This window comes from Anopheles nili, chromosome 2, assembly GCF_943737925.1.
Source record: "Anopheles nili chromosome 2, idAnoNiliSN_F5_01, whole genome shotgun sequence".
Classification (NCBI taxonomy): Eukaryota; Metazoa; Arthropoda; class Insecta; order Diptera; family Culicidae; genus Anopheles; species Anopheles nili.
Window position 1 is genome coordinate 38,013,993 of NC_071291.1, and position 16,789 is coordinate 38,030,781.

Consider the following 16,789-nt stretch of genomic DNA (forward strand, 5'->3'; position numbering starts at 1 on the left):
CATGGTTGAATTTTTGCCGGAAAATTAAAGAAAAAATAAAACCTTATCAGTGCCCTCATTAGTAAAGGATGTCTAGCGCTGGAGCGAACTTCCAACTTTCCAGCTGCTCACCATGCAAATGCAGCCGGAGTTTCCTTCGCAGCAGAAAATACGAAGTATTCAAGGGAAGTTGAAGACATAAACCCTTATCAACACCCATCAGCGGTGGACATTTCGTGTGCAAAAGAACTCTTACTTCTCGGCATGCAAAATCTGCCAGCTTCCAAGGAAACTGGGCGCAAGTCTCATCATCAGTTTGGTCTGCTTTTTAAAAAAAAAACCCGGTCTTCTGACCGGCAAGAGGCTAATGGGGGAGGTGCGTTAATAAAATAAAGTACCTTACCATCCTTTCGCTTGCCCGGAGTGGGTCCCAATTCCCGCCTCGATCAGCTGGCCGCGTAACCTTTTCGAAGGGAAAAGTCCCGCTAAAGCCGCTCCCGAACCGAAATATGGATCGGATTTCCTGTGCCCGGGACAAACCCAGAAGTAACTGAACGTGGGTCAAATTTGGTCGCTTGCATCTCATTTCGAATCTCGGTCCGCCGCAGGGCCACACGAGATCTTCTTCCTTCGCAACGGTACTCTTCTCGGGGTGGCACGGACCAACAGATCGGTCTCGAGAACCGCACCACGCCGGAAAGGGTCCCCCATCGCACCATCATCGGCCGGGATGGCCTATAATTCGTGCCTTCACTAATTTGACCCAGTAATGGGTTCGGCCGCGAAAGAGGCCGGCTGGGAGGAATATTTATTTGACAGAGACTTCCCTTTCCCACCGGCCGCGATTTGTGTTCGCGGACGAGCCAGCAACATTAGAGCACCGGTAGCCGAATCCGCCTCCCGGTGTCGGTGGACTTTTCGCGGCTTCTCAACCATTCGGTCGGTGGGCATTGGAATTCGCGTGGAATTGGCACGGGAGGCGGATGGGCTTTTTTTGTTTTTTTTTTCTTTTCTTCCCAACCACACCGAGTGTCAGCACGCGCGATTGGTTTTCCTTTTACCGCCCCATCGTCGAAGTTCAGTGGGTCGCAGTGGGTCTCACTCATGGATGGTTGGAAGCGATGGGCTTCGAATGGGTTTTCCGCATGAACCGAAAAACCCACGGGCGACGACGAAAGGCCATACGATGAGCGTGCAATAAATGGGCCGGACGCGAGGCGAGGCGAAGGTCACAATTAGTGGCCCACCGCGCGCGCGCCCACCCACCCTAATAACCGTGAAGCTTGGAGCACCAACGCGGGAAGATCGAAGCGGATCAATAAAGCGGGCTTCCAATCGGCCCCGAAAATTTGGCCTCTCCCCGGGTTTATTTCTCCAGCGGCCCGCGCGTCTTTCTCCTTTCTTTTTGATTCGTTTCTTTCTTTCTTTTTTTGTTGTTGTTTCTTCTTCCTTTTGTTCCTTCTTCTTCGCCTTCTTCTTCGCCTTGTTATTTGGCGCTATCTCTACGGGAGTCTCTCAACCGAACCGAATCCCGGACGATGTTTTTTTTGTTGTGTTTCTTCTCCATCTTCTGCGCGCCATTTGAAAGAAGAGAATGCGTCCGATTTTGATGTGGCTGCTGTCGGGCTCCGCGCGTGTGTGTTTGTTGCTTTTATTGCTTCTTTGTCTTCTTCCTCACCCGGTGCCTCTCGCACGTTACACGGCGAGTGCCTCTTCCACACACCGTGCCACATGCGCCGGCCCCCGAGCCCCAAAAACGCGCAGGAATCGAATGTGAAATTGTACTTTCGAAACGTCAAGAAACGACGAAAAAGCATCCCCCTTAGCTACTCCCCATCACCACAAACTCGATGCCGAAAACCAACCGGGATCTGGGAACTGATCCCCCCCCTCCCCCCCCCCCTCTCCAACACAAGGGCAAGCGAAGGGCGAGGCGGTGGGGATTGATTAGAAAACGGGTCGATCGCTTTCGAAACGAAGTCGCGCGGAAGCCCCACAAGCCCTCTGAGCTGGGGCTGCTATCGGTATTATAGAAAAGGGTAAAGGCAGGAAGCGAACCACGCACGGCAAACGTGAACCCTCACGGCCCACGGTCCTGGCTATCCGGTGATCAGTTTTCCCCAAAAAATTTCACTCACCAGCCGCGCGTCGTAGAGATGCCTGAGCCCTGGGCGCCCATTAGCCCGAAAGCCGAATCCGGGCGCCGTGGGCCGGGATAACTCATCTCGTATGCACAGATTTCCCACTTTCGTTTGCCGCCGATTGCATCCTGGGGCTCAACTTTCTTCCAAGTTCCCTCGCCCAACACTGCCAGCACTTTCTCGGTGCATCGAGTGGCATGAAATTCGATTCCCCGATGAATCGTATGGTGATGAGCGAAAATTCGAATGAACGGGTTTTCGAGCGAGTGCGTATAGAGCGTGGCGTGGTTAGAAAACAAACAAAAACTATTCCGTGGGCTTTGATCTCATTCCGCTACCAAGCATACACCTGAATCGACCGTTTTTCGCGTAGTTTCGTGAAAAAGCCCGACCGATATCAGCCAGATGTGATCTATTCCGATTCAGCTTCAATTTGAATTCATTTCAAACGTTTTACATCCAAATTTGGACGGAATGCCTACATCCCAGTCACATCTCTCGCATCCGTTAATCGGCCAAATAAGTTCACCGACCCAAACACCAATGCTTTCCAATGCATTAACACCAAATGAACGCCAGAATTTGCATTTCCTTCTCTGCGTGCCGTGGTCTCAATCCCACCCGAGCATTCACGGGCGCTTTATCGTTAGCACATTTGCCGGACCAACGAATGTCCGGTAAAAATCGCAAATTCCTAGCATCCTGCGGTTCGGGACTTTAAACGGCTCGCTAATGCACGGTCCCATTAGGGTCCATTGATAAAACCGTGCGTCCGAAATGCAAATATCACATCCGCCCGTAGCTGACCCACAATTCGGTGAAATGAAAGAAAAATTCACCAAACCAAACCGGGCGGCTCTCAAGGAAGCCCCAAGCGTCGAAAGGAATCTCCCTTCGCCTGGTGGGCTTTGCCGCCGCTGGAGAAAGTGCTCCTAATGTGCGCTTTTATCTCAAGGTGGCTGTTTTAAAATTCTAATTTCGACACACAACTTTCGGAAGGGCGCACGTGGCGGCGTAGACCGAACTGATCCTCGGAGCTGCGGAATGTCGCGATTTGCATTCGACGATCGGTGTCGATCGTCGCACCCGCACCCTGACAGGGTGGTTCGTTCATTCTGGCTTGGGAAAAAAACCCCCAACATGCCCGGTTCTCGATGGCTGCTAAGCGAACGGCGAAGCTTTAGCCAATCATCGGAACTTCAGAAATCATGCGCATGGTGGCAAAAAAACGACCTTTGGCGGGTAATTTTTTGGTACGCATTTCGTACGGCATCGTCCGAGGGAAAGTGCACAGCGGCAGCCAGCAAGCGAGACGAAGCACGCCGTCCCGTTTCGACCAGCTTGTGCACATAGTTGCGGTGAAAACCATCGAATTCGCTCCTCGCAATCACACACGCCCGTTGGCCACCCCGTTTGGTGGGGGGAAAAATATTTGAAAATTATTTAAATTAATCCATCCTAATCTCGCCACGCGAACGCACCGTGGTCGATGCGTAAACGAGCGCACGGCTACGTTCGCTCTCTTTCTCGCACGCGTCTCGTCCTGACGCATACTTCGCCCCCCCCCCCCCCCCCCCCCTTTTCATCTTCCATACGATTTTATGCACCCGCGCATACTTCCTTCTCGGCGGGTGCGTTCGATGGGATCGGGGCGAAAAATACACATCGGGGCAGGGCGCGAGTGAAGATCGCGTACAGGGAGGAGCAGGAGGGGGCGGGGGGGGGTTGAGGAAAAATCAATCCCACAACGTAAGAAAGGCAAAAAAGGAAGAAAAAATCACTTACACACACGCTCGCGCGCGCGCGTAAATACCCTACCGATCGAACCGAAGCCGAAAACAAACGAACGACTTCAACGCCACCGTCAAGCGACGAACCTCCTCTGCTTTCCTGCTCGGTCGCGAATGGGGGCACCGTACTGGTCCGGTGACGAGAGGAACTGTGGGAAGAGGTGGAAGAAGGATGGAAGGGAGGAGAAAGAAATGCTCCCAGCGTGGAAGGAACTCGATCGTGCTTTCTTCTTTCTCCAACCTTTAACTCATCGCGATCATCGCGATCGTGAACGGCAGGCCAATCGGTCCGTCTGTCTCGCACACGCGTCTGCACTCCTCGCTCCTCGGCCCCCTTCTCACCTTCCCTTCCACCACCTCTCCCAGCTTCTCTACCTTCATACAACCCTCTCCCCTCCCATCCGCCAGTGTAGGTGTCGATGGCGATAGTGAAGTGAAAGAAAACTCAACGGTAAAGCGGCGCTGTTAGCGGCGCGATGTGTGTGAGTGCATCTCGTCGGGCTAGCGCGATCGTTTCCCTCACCCATCGCTCCCTCCCTCCACCCCCAATGGGCCCCCCCAAACGCTGGCAGGAAGGATCGTGCCGGCTCGCTTGCTCGCATGCACGGTCGCGCTCGCGATCGCTCTGGCCAGCCCGTGGACCATTGGCGGATCTCGGTGGTGGTGGTGGTGGTGGGAAGACGCCCGGACCAACCGAACGCCCGAGGGTCCGCAGGCCGTGGCCGGTTATCGGACGCGGGCCGGCGAAAGAGAATAAAACCCGCGGCAGCATTGTCTTCCAGTCACAGTTCACCGGTTGCCTTCCGACAATTAACAACGGCCTGCCTTCCAGCTAGGATTCATCCGGGCTTGGCAGTGAGCAGAAACAAAAACCCCCGCAAGTGGTGCAAACTAGTGTGCAAGTGTGCGCAGGAGTGACGCAGAGAGCGAGAACGAGAGAAGGAAAAGGAGTGAGAGTGAGAAAAGGATTCCCGCAAGGACTAAACAGTGTGTTCAGAGTGTGACCGTGAGCGAAGCGTGTGTTGAGCAAAACGCAATGAAGCAGTTCTATGTGTTGTTCGCCGTCCTGGCCGTGGCCGTCGCCGCCCCATCCTCGGAAGCCGATGGATTACTAACCTCCGCCCTGAAGTTCGTGCGGGACTGCGGTGAAAAGTCGATCGTCCTGTGCGCCAAGGTAAGCCACCGGCATTCGACCGTCTGGGAATGGTCACGGGACCTGTGTGATTACGAGCCCGAGTTGCAACGGATAAACGAGGGAAAACGTGAAAAACCGGAGAAAAACATCATAATCGCATAATCATCCCAAAACCGGCTCGCAATGGGGCGATCTGCGTGCGATTGTGGCTGCTCGTTGCGATCTGTGCTAGAAATGCGCACGATCGGGCTCGTTTGGTTCGGATTGTGCAGACGATCTCCATTTTGTTTTTGCTTCCCTCCGTTGTTGAGGATTCGCAGACACCTGTACGATCGCTGCATCCCATGACATCTATGGGCAAACCGCATTCGATCTGTCCCACTCAAGAGCCCAAGTCGTCAGATGGGCTCGACTGACGGGAAAGGAAGGAAAATTGGCTTGATTTGTCGGGTGGGAAGTAAGCGATAAGGTGGGATGAAAGGGTAGCTAAGCGGGTGGGTAGAGATGCCATCAAGAAGTCATCAAGAAGCCATCACTCTGGAATGACTGGGATGCAACACGTTGAAGGCCATATCCACTCCGAGCGGACTCGCTGTTGAATGCCACTAACCTATATTTGTTCTCTCTCTCTCTCTTTCGTTGTTTCTCTCTCGCTCTCTCTCTCTCTCTCTCTCTCGGTTGCATCTGTCTGGATCGATAGGAACGTGCACTGCGCCTGGCCGACAACGCTGAAGGTGATTTCGTGATCACCGACGGCATCAAGTTTGTGCAGACCGAAAAGGACTCCGCGAAGGGCCGTTCCCTGAACGATATCTCGCTGCCCGCTGAACCGGAAGCCCGCGAATCCGAGATCGATGGACTGCTCGTCGAACGTGCCGCCCGCTTCCTCGGCACCCACACCCTCCAGTTCCAGGTACCGAAGGAATCGATCGAGGACATGCAGCGCTCGCTGGATGAAGGTAGGTCGCACTTTTCTGGCGATTTTTCTGGCGACCCACGATCGTCTAACGTGATCCCTCTCTCGCTCTCTCTCTCTCTGTGTTTGCGACAGCTCGTGGCAAGAAGAAGAAGGTCAAGAAGCTGCTCCTTCCCCTGCTCCTCCTCCTCAAGCTGAAGGCCGCCGCTCTGCTCCCGCTCGCCCTCGGTGCCCTGGCTCTGATCGCCTTCAAGGCTCTGATCGTCGGCAAGATCGCCCTCATCCTGTCCGCCATCATCGCGCTCAAGAAGCTGTTCGACAAGAAGGGAGAGCAGAGCTACGAGGTGGTCGCCCACCCACACTACTCCCACTCGAGCTCGTACGATGACCACCACGGTTATTCCCGCTCGCTGGATGCCGCCCAGAACCTGGCCTACAGCGCTCACGCCCAGTAAGCTTGCCATACCACGCACGCACGCACGCACGCACGGGAAGCCAGAGGCGCCCGGTCGTCTCCGAACACGCCCGGCCAACACCATCACCAACAATACCACCACCAGCAGCAGCAGCAGCAGCAGAACCACCCCGAGCCCCAACCGGCGTGGGGCTGCGAAAATCATCCCTTCGTGAAGCGAAGTGAAGAGAAAAGAGAGCGCGTGAGTGAGCGTCTTGGCATGGAGCGCCGGCAGGCGGCAGGAGCAGGAGCTTAGCTTAGTTTAATTTATTCGCAAACGCGCACACACCAACATACCTACACACGCAGCCAGCCCCCACTACCCCCTGTCCCTGACACCACCCCCCACGGGCCCTTTCGGTAGGGTGCGATTTTCGAGCCGTGTGACCGTTAAGGGGCCGCACGAGAAGAAACCACCCCCGGGAAGCGGCGACGTCAGGCTCCAGGGCCCGCCCCCGACCAGCCACAGGACTCACTCAGCCACAGGCGCAAACAGGACGCACCCACAAAAACACCCACGCAGCAAACCGGAGCTCAGCGCAGGAAAAATTATTTAAATTAATTTATTGACCGCCAGGATCGCGATCCTTCGGTCGCCCACTCCCGTGGGACCATCTCTATGCAGTTGTTTTTGACCCCCCCGGGAGGGGAGGGAGGGAGGAAGGGAGGAAGGGGAAGGTGGTAAGGAGAGGACTCCATCCATCCGCCCACCCAACCCGGCACCCCCACCCAAACCCTTGAAGCCCGTTGTCGGTTTGTTTTTCCGCGATCTTTTCTCACGCCACCTCTCTCGAAGGGTGGCTCTCTTTTTTTTTATCAACCCCGTACCCGGTTGAACTTACCCTTTCTCGATCTCTCTCTCTCTCTCGCTCGCCGCCTCGCCACCCCCGCATCCGGGGGTGGAATCGAATGGCGGCCTCGAGTTTTCACTTTCTCTCGATCGATCGATCATTGCCGGGAGCAAGCGACAGCGCGCTTCCCGAGCCCTTTTGCGAGCGGTTTCGAGGGGTGCACCCTTTTTTGGGGGTGCAATGCGGAGTGATACAGGGGCTGCGATCCCATTGCCACTTCGCTACCTTCAACGATCGCCCGGTGATCGAACTTTGGGTGTTTATTCACCTACTTTGCTCGATCTATTCTCACCTCTCGCCGGATATATATTTTTTTTTTGCTCGTTTGCTTGTGCGAATGTGGCGCATCTTCTTCACACGTACACGCACACGTACACACATACGGGCAGAAAAACGGCATCAAGCCGAAGGCGGGTAAATTGGGACAACGCGGGGTGCGATCACCTCTCCCAGACATCCACCCCCGGGGGAAAAAGAACGTTTTTTGTAAGAATGATCTGTTCTGTTATTTATTGTTTAAATTATTGTAACTTTAATTCTTCCCTTTCCGCGCTTCGCGCCCCCCCTCTTTTAAGAAAAAAAACTCCCTCTCCGACGTTTTCCCCCCCACCCCCACTAGCCCTCCGGGCCATGCACCGGAGGGATGCGAGAGTGAGTAAGCAATTCCAAAACAAAAACTTTGACAGCAAAATGAAATAAAATGAATCAAAACAGAAGCTGCCCCCGACTACGCCGGCTACGGCTGCCATTTTATTTGTGTTTTTCTGTGGTTGCTGTGTTTTTTACCCAGATCGTTTGACAAACGTGCTCAACTTTCGGTTCCAGCTCGAAGTTTTACCTCGAATTTCAGCCTCCGCTTCATGATCGGCTGTTGGATTTGACAGCCAAACGAAAGAAATCGACTCCATCGTTTGAAGGACTAGAAATGCCAAGAAAACGCACACACGCACACTCCCCCCCCAGGGTACACGGTTTCGAGGCGATCGTAAACGAGACGCCGTACCAGAAACCGGCTTTTGGGGAAAGTGATCGTTCAGCTGCGATCATGGGCAAGGTTCGAACGGTCCTTCACCTTTTTGTGCGCGTCCCTTCTCTTCCCGAGCGGCTTCGATGCTCCTGCCGGAGGAGTCCTCTCAACCAAACTTCCTTCTCTCGCTATCTCTCTCTCTCTCTCTCTCTCTCTCTCGCTTTGCTTTCTAGTTTTCCATCTCTTTGTTCCTGCTCCTGCTCCGGAAGGGAAAGTGCAATGTGTGTCAAGAAGCGGCCGGTGAGAAGCGAGATCGAAAGTGTTCCACGCCAGCTTGGGGTTGGCTTCCCGAGTTGGGCTTGGGATTTGGGAGCAATCGAGAGCCCGCACTTACTCATACCCGGCGGGTCGTATTTCTTTCGTTTTATTTGCTCCCCATCAACGTTCAGCGGCATGAATCAGAACACGCCGTCCGGTAGACCAGGAGAAAGTTTCAGTTTATCGTTGAGTGTATATCGTTATTTTTTTTTTATTTTATTTTTCGGTCGTCATTCAACACCGCCGCAAGGCAGGAGCAGAAGGAAAGGCCACGAAAAGTAGGAAAATAAAATAAAAATAATAATAAAAAAAAACCTCCCAGACCGGTCACGAACGAACTGGACGATTTTCATCGGCGATCGGGACGAGCCAGCGAACACACAGACACAAAAACGCCCCGGTTAACCCAGGACTCAGGGCTGGTTCGGTTGGCTTTCGATAATATTTTTACTTTTAGTGCCGCCCCGTCGAAGGCCCACGAACCGGGGCCACAGGTGGGCGAGAAGTTGTTGCTGCGTGCGTTTGGGTTTTCGGAGAAATTTCTTCTTGTCCATTTCCGAAGTACCTGTTTTTGGGGGATCCGTTTTGTTTTCATTTGCATTTTTTTTACGAGCTACAAGGGCCGCTGGAATCGTGCGGCTAAAGTAACCGCGCTCTCGTTCAATGTAATGTGGTATTATCATTTTTTTTCTCTCTCTTATTCGGGGTGGTATTAATTTTATCCCAAAAAAGCACAATCCAGTCCGAGTAAGTGGCTCGGTGGTTGGAAGTGTTTTTTTTTTTTGGTAAACGCCCGCAAACACACATGCATTTTGATGCGCATTTATTAGCTTTTATGCTAGCTTTCCCGCAGGCACATGGACGGCGGTCGGAACCGTACGCTTATCGGTGCATAAGCAGCGAAATGCAGCCGAATCTAGCATCCACGAGCCATCGAGCCGCGCGCGCGTTCCGAGCCCCATTAGCCACCATGCATAAGCCGCAAGTGCCGGCCTAATTGTGCCTGTGCCAATTTTCCAGCCACCACTCGATTCCGCCTCCCGAACCGGTGAATTATCGCGCTAAAAGGTTAACTGTTGTTGCAGAGCCATTTCCTTTGGATGGCTGGCTGCTACTGCTGTTGGTTTTCCGTTTTTCCGCCACCTCAATTTTCCAACCCAATCATCTCCGGTGCGAGCTGCAGCTTACCTACTTCGCTGCCGAATGGGGAGCATACCGCACACTCACACGTACGCTTATTGCACTCCCTATTGCGAGCCGGGAAGCGGTGTTGCTGCGTAACAATTAGCATGCCTACACGTGGGGAGAGGTGCCTCGTATCGATGGCTTGTTTGCGTGACCTAGAGCAGATTTTGGAGTCGGAAAGTGAGCCAGATAAGGCACGCGGCGTGGACCGAGATTTAGCCACCGATATCCGGCGTATCTGGGACGCGGAAATGTGTTATTAATTCGTCGCAATAAAACCCCACCGAGCCGGACCGGGACCGTATCCCATTTCACCCAACATTCGGCTCTGTGAGGAAGGAATCGATGTCGGTCTCGAGAAGCCACAAATGCACACACTCACGCGCACTGCGATAATAGTTTTGCTTCACGAGCATCTGTGTGTGCGGTGTGAGGTGAAAGTTATAATGACACGAAACTCGTATTCCGCCTGGCGAACAGCTTCTCTGCCGTTTCGATGGTGGTTATGGTTGGACAAAACTGCGAAAATTACACGCTGCTATTAACGGCCAATGGACGGCAGAGAAATTATGCTCATTGTTTGTTCGCCAACGGGCATTCTTGCGAAAATTGCTTCTTTGTTCAGGAATTCATACCTGAAACGCACTCTTTTTGAGATGCAAAAGCAAAGGTAATCCGAAGCACTCAACTAACCAACGACCAATATTTTTTGTTATGATCTAGAACCTCATTCAATCGATCGATCTGCTTCTATATTGTGCGTAAACACGCTGCAAGGCATCATGAAAGCTTTACTCAATCACGCTCTCATTGTTCATCGTTCCGTGCTCTTTATGTTGAGATGCGCAAAAAAAACAACCGAAAAATGAGTTCAACAACTAATGAGTTTTAAAAGTGTTCGCGTCATTATGATTTCATATTAGACCTTCATTAACTCACAGATGAACGAAATGTTCACAAACGTAACACAACAGTGTACAATTCCACGCTCCTCCAGCGTTCAAACAGAAACAACCAAATGGCGTTTTAAAAGCAAGCCCCCGTCGCACGAACGTCGTCGCAAAATGCCAAAAAAAAGTAACCCACCGGCACCGTATCAAACACACCTGCCGTAATTATGCGCCATCTCGCTGGTGCGACAACCTCCGCATCAGGAGGATCACTTTCGCTCGGGCAGGGCCGGATGCGAACGCATAATAAGCGAAAATTCGCATCGCCCATTGTGCGGCGTGCGATGGTTGGCCGTTCATTTCACCGAAAAATTGCAACCCAAGAAAGCACAACCCCCCGTCCCATCCACCCGGACCACTTCCGGTGCGGCCACTTTCGGCACATTCTGTTGGGGCTTTTGCGTTCCGCCTTTGCGATCCTGCGAGATCCGGCACTTTCACTTTCGGTTCGCCTGACTTTCGCGTGATCCGCGCGGTGAGTTTATTTTTTTTTACGATTTATTTCATCTCCACTCGGTTGCTTTATTTTTTATTTTTTGCACCACCCCGAAAACGAGATCCGCCACCATGGGAACCGGAGTTCTTTTTCCACCGTTTCCTTTTGGGCCGGAGAGTGAGGTCAAAGCTCGCCGCATGTCGCTTTCCCGCGTAACGAACGAAAGGGAAACGTCTTTATCTTTCTGCTCGTGCGTGCTGGACCCGCTAAATGGCCGGCCACACGCAACCGCAACCCGCGTACGGGATGATCCCTTTCAATTCGCGGGAACTGACCGGCTTGGGGGGTCAACTTTTAGGTTCGCAAACATGGAGAACGCACACAAAAAAAATCCGAGCCGAAATGGAACAAAAAGCGAACCCACGAACAACGGTGGTAGGAAAAAAAACCGAACAGGATCGACGGGCTCCAGACCCGGCTGGCGAAATGGCCCCTTTTCGCGCAATCACTTCCGCTGATTGCTGTGTTACTGGGTGGGCCCAACATGGGTATGCTTTCGTGGTGGGTTTGTTCCCTCGGGTAGGAATCATATCCGTAATGTACCGGACATTAACTCCGACCGTGAAACCCTTCAATCACACACCCAACCGGGCCGGAAAGTCTCTTTCGGGTGAGGTCCGCTTTCAGCTGCGCTATTAATGTCGGTTGTTATTAACCAAAGTTTGGGGGAGGATGCAAAAAATAAATAAATAAATAAATCAAAAACCCTTCAAAAAACAACCACTCATTCGGCTTGTTGGCTTGCATGACCCTGGGTGGGTGGTTTCATCCCCACCGGCGACTGACCCTTGTAAAAAAGGGCTTAAAAAAGCGAAATGAAATTAGTTCAATGGGCCCTTTCGGTCGCGTAGCAACACCGACCGCAATGACGTCACCGGTCAAGGGGTGGCACCACTTGGACGTAACCGATGACCCCGCGAGGCTTTTCCTTTCTTCGTGGGCACCCGTTTGGGGGTGGGACAATTTTCACTCGAGCCCGGGCGTGAGTTTCCATCCGGTTCGGTTGCGCACGTAATTCCTCTCGTTTTGTTGGGTGCGTGCACGGGGATGACAGGAAGGGCAGCATCGGAAAATGGTTATGTAAATGTGCACTCATAATCGCACGGAGGATCCACGGGTGGTCGCAAACCATGGGCGATACGGATCGCTGACCCGGTCGCATTGTTGTGCTTTTCAGCGACGTTTCCCACCACGTCCGGGTCCATTTTCCCGGCCAAAACGCGTAAATTTCTTCATCCTCTTTGCGCTTTTCGTCGCGTCAGCATTCGCGCGGCATCACGGCTGCATTTTAGCATTATTATTATCATTATTATTACCGCTTCTGATTCCCACAGGGCGGGGGAAGAATCATCCCTAACAAAGCCCGGTCACAGCGAAGGCCCTACCGGAGATATATATACAATATTGGCCACCGTTTTCGCGTTCAGTGTGCCCCCGAGAGACGCCGGAACCAAATCCACCGGAACATCCGTAACTGGGCAGGAGATCCGAGAGACCCGCAACCAAGTGAAGTGACAATACGCCGAAAGGACGAGTGCTTTCGCGGGCTTTAGGTGTGTTTTCTTAAGTGAGTGTCTTACACCGCCCCAGGATCATGACCACCGTACGAGTGCGCGTGCTATTAGCCGTCGTCCTTACCGCAGGACGCGTGGTCCAAGCCCAACTTGACACGTTCGATTACTGCATTCGAATGACGCCGACGCCTGGATTGCTGCAATGCGCCGGACAACAGGCTCTATCCTCGCTGCAGTTTCTCGAGGAGGCCAACAACTACACGCTCACGAGTGGTCTCCTCGTGATCAAGGACGAATCCCTCACCCCCGCATCCCGCATCATCCCGAACATTGTCGACCACGATCCGCTCGACTTCAGGCAAGTGGCCACACCAGCACCAAAGCGCGGCGAACAATGAAAAGCAAAAAAAGGGAAGACGATCGATGCCAGTGGCGCGCGCGACTCCAATCGATACGCAACGGGACGGAAAATCCAAACATAACCACCCCACAAACACTCCACCACCCTGGAATGCTGCCGCGCGTTCCGGCTTCCCAAAACCAAAACCAAAACCAAAAACAAACCACCCCGTCCCGGAATGGAATTTGTGTCAATCGGCCGAATTGGGAACGCAGGCCACTCTCGCGCCGGTTCGGGTTGTGGGATGCGCCGGTCGAGCTGGTGTGCTATGAATAAATTACGATCAAGTGCGAAACGGAACGGAAAACAAGCGAACGGTTGCTTTTGGGTGCGATTCGATTGCGCGTGGCCACGTCGGTGTGCTTTTTCATGCCGAAGCCCTAATGCGCTCGCGAAAGGGCTTGCGTTCCGAGCTGCTTTGACATCCGCTGGGGGGAGGAGGATTACATTCCACCCATTGCCAGTTAGCGTGAGTGCTCGTCATTGGCCCTACGCGTGTAAGGACGGTGTCAAACGAACGATTTTCAAGGGTCACGAAAATTATCCCTCACGAGCAAGCTGTGTTCGCAAAAGCTCCTGCAAAGGCTTTCTAGCTGACGCCGGTTGCCTACCACACCGAAACCTAGGCCAATTTTAGCCGGCGCCCACTCGGCGTTCGATGAAACGAGCGTAATTAATATCTCAATTAGCTATCCAATTTCGAGCACTCGATTCGTGGCACCCTCGCGCTAGGACAACGGATGCCAATCAAGCGGCAGATAGTGGCTCGGCTTTGGTAGGCATTCTAGGGATTGAAAATGTTGCTTAAGCGAACAATGCCTGCCAGAGTAAGCTATCAGATGGGTCGATTTTACCACTGATTCCTGTTTATCGGCATGTCAAATACATCGGTCACACGCTTTAGGCACGCTACGAAGGCAACGCCACTGCACATCGTAATCTGAAGCGCGAATTTCCGTGCAGCTTCCCTCGTCTTCTGGAGCTAATTTCTGTTCAAGGGTACTTCCGTTCCATTACTTCCGTTGCGTTGCGATTTGTGGCCCACGCATCATATTCGTCCATGGCAACTCAGTCAGCCTGTCGCAATGCACAGCTTCGGTGGCTCGAATTTCACCCAAATCGCGAACAAGCTGGCTCACCTATCCGTATAGGTGCTGAGCATTTTTTTGTTTTGCTGCTTCTCTTTGGCTTCTGTTTTCCCTCTGCGACTCGTATCACACTAATTAGCGCACCCAAGCGCTACCCACTCGCGGCCGAAGAGCGATCAAATCCGCGGCTAAAATTGGAACATCGGAAGCGAACCAAAGCAAACAACAAAAAGCTCGTCCACGCCATTCGACTCTTCACTCATTTAATTCCATCGCGCGCCATCGCTTTGATCTTCGCCCGATTCGATATCGCGCGGCAACCCTCCCCTTTAAATCGTAACGGAACCTGGGGCCCATCCGATCGGGTGCGTCACTGGTTCGCAATCACGCGGGACTGTAAATCGCACCTTCGCACTCGCTCACCTGGTTTCGTTTTTTTTTTTCTCCACTTTTTCCACCGTGTACAGAGGCATCCTCGAGAACGCGGGTGCCGTCATCGCCCAGCGCCAGCTGCTCTGGGACATGGGCATCATCTATCCGGGGTTGAAACTGAAGCTGGGACCAACCCTTGGGGCGGCCGGTTTACTCGAATTCGTCCTCGACCCATCCGTGCAGCACGACGAACGGTCGCTGTTCGAAGAGAAGTCCACAGGTACGTTCAGTTGTCGAAAGCTCCCAGGCGCTATGTACCAGCTTTCACGCAACACACTTGTGTGCAAGCTCGCGTACAAGCTCCCCCAAAGCTTACGCTCTCTTTTTCTCTTAGCGCGCATCCTGACGAAAAGCTTCGTGGTGCCGTTCCTGTTGGGGTTGAAGTTCAACTTGGCCACGTTGCTGCCGCTCGTATTCGGCGGGTTGATTCTGCTCAGTAAAAAAGCCCTCATCCTGGGTAAGATTGCGCTTTTCCTGTCCGGATTGTTCGGGTATGGATCCTTCCTGGCGCCGTCACTGCCGTACGGTGGGTTCGGTGGGTTTGGAGGAGGCGTAGGAGGACTCAGTGGATTCGCTGGTCACGGTGGGTTTGGGTTCGGATCGAAGCCCTTCCGATACAACAACCCGCTCGCTGACAGTCCCGACTATGATGGGCATCATCAGCATCATCATCATCACCACCATAACGACGAATATCACAGCGGTTCGTCGGGATCGTCATCACACGACCACACGAGCGGTGGTTATTACAAGAAGAAGGACAAGTTCCTGAACCTGGATGAACGCGTGGAGCCACAAACAGCTTCGTCGCTGGTAGACAAGTTCTATGAATACGAGAAGCAACAGATGCTAAAGGATCGCACGGCGCGACTATTCGAGCGGAAGTTCTATGAACGGGAGCAGCAACCGCACGGACCCGGTACTGGAGGTCCTGGTGGAGGAGCCGATTATCCTTTTGTCACGGCTGACCTCGCAACGGAGCGAAACGAACGAACGCTCCCAGAGGATGGTGCCGGTGCAGGATCAAGCGGCCGAAACTTTGCCTGGAGCGATCACTAGGACCAGAAGGGACTCCTCGTTCGAGGTCCTTTGAAGAGCTAACCAAAAACAAGCGAACTAAGCAGTATTAGGCACGAGTGTCCTTTGCCGGCCAAGCCAAAGGTGAAGGTCACATGTGAAGCTTTTTTTTATTATACTTGCGCTTTAGCGCTTAACGAAGGTCCTTGAGTGAAAGGGCGCAAAGATACAGTATTTTCATTATATGAAGCGTACGTTTACGTCAGTTTATTTGTAAAATAAAATGTATTTCGTGGGTGCCGGGATGGCTCATTCGGAATTTTCTCTAACACCGTACCGATGTTTGCTTGATTGTGGCGATAAAATAATGGAGAAAAATTGTTGAGTAAACAACGCAAAGAGTCAGAACAAGACAGAAAGAAAAGTGCAAGTGACTCAAGCCCTTTCAGCTACGCATATGACCCTCCAATGGTCTCGTTCCTTCACACTCAGATCATCACTGCCGCGTCAATTCCGTGCGGAAAATGGCCCTCCAAATAAGTCATTATACGTCACGCTCTAATGTCCACCGCTCGAAGGGCCCAAATCGGGTTACTAACCCAAACACATCCACAAACACAGGTGCGCGAGCTTGGCGGAACTCCAGCAGGCCTCATTTCGCCTTCGTGTGCCTAATTAATCACCCCAAAACGCAACCCTCAGTGCGGCATTGATAGCGAACCGACCGGGTTTACTTTCTTTGTGCTGGTTCCCTTTTCAACACGGGTGGTTTCCCATTTCTTGGTTCTTGAGGTGGTACCCATTTCGGATGTCACAAAAGATCATACTCCATACACCAATTAATATGCCCCGAAACGGTGCACGTTCCGTCTGGTGGCTTTCAAGGGCGCGACCTCACGAAAAAGGGTAAACTATTCCAGCCTCCGAGATGCGCGCTTCAAGTAGGAGCTATAAAACTGTCAACCGATCGGTACGGAGCGTCTATTTACTATTCGATCGTGGAAGTGCCACCGTGGCCGTCGAAAACTCGCCGTAATGCCGCGGAGTTGTTACTGCGTGTGGGTGCTAGTGTGTGGTAGTGTCCTGTTGGACGAGTTGATCCAAGCGCGAGTGCTAACTGACTCCAATGCAACGCCATTCGTGCAGCGCCATCTGC

At 52.8% G+C, this 16,789-nt stretch overlaps 2 protein-coding genes across 2 annotated transcripts; both read left to right on the plus strand.

Moving 5' to 3' along the window:
- Positions 1–4,946: 4,946 nt before the first annotated feature.
- On the plus strand, positions 4,947–6,416 carry LOC128720345 (uncharacterized). The gene is made up of 3 exons (XM_053814009.1): positions 4,947–5,084; positions 5,746–6,004; positions 6,097–6,416. Exons 1-3 carry the CDS (start codon positions 4,947–4,949, stop codon positions 6,414–6,416), a joined length of 717 nt encoding a protein of 238 aa, XP_053669984.1.
- A 6,456-nt stretch (positions 6,417–12,872) lies between these two features.
- LOC128722601 (uncharacterized) lies at positions 12,873–15,675 on the plus strand. The gene is made up of 3 exons (XM_053816278.1): positions 12,873–13,054; positions 14,652–14,836; positions 14,951–15,675. Exons 1-3 carry the CDS (start codon positions 12,873–12,875, stop codon positions 15,673–15,675), a joined length of 1,092 nt encoding a protein of 363 aa, XP_053672253.1.
- The last annotated feature ends 1,114 nt before the right edge of the window (positions 15,676–16,789 follow it).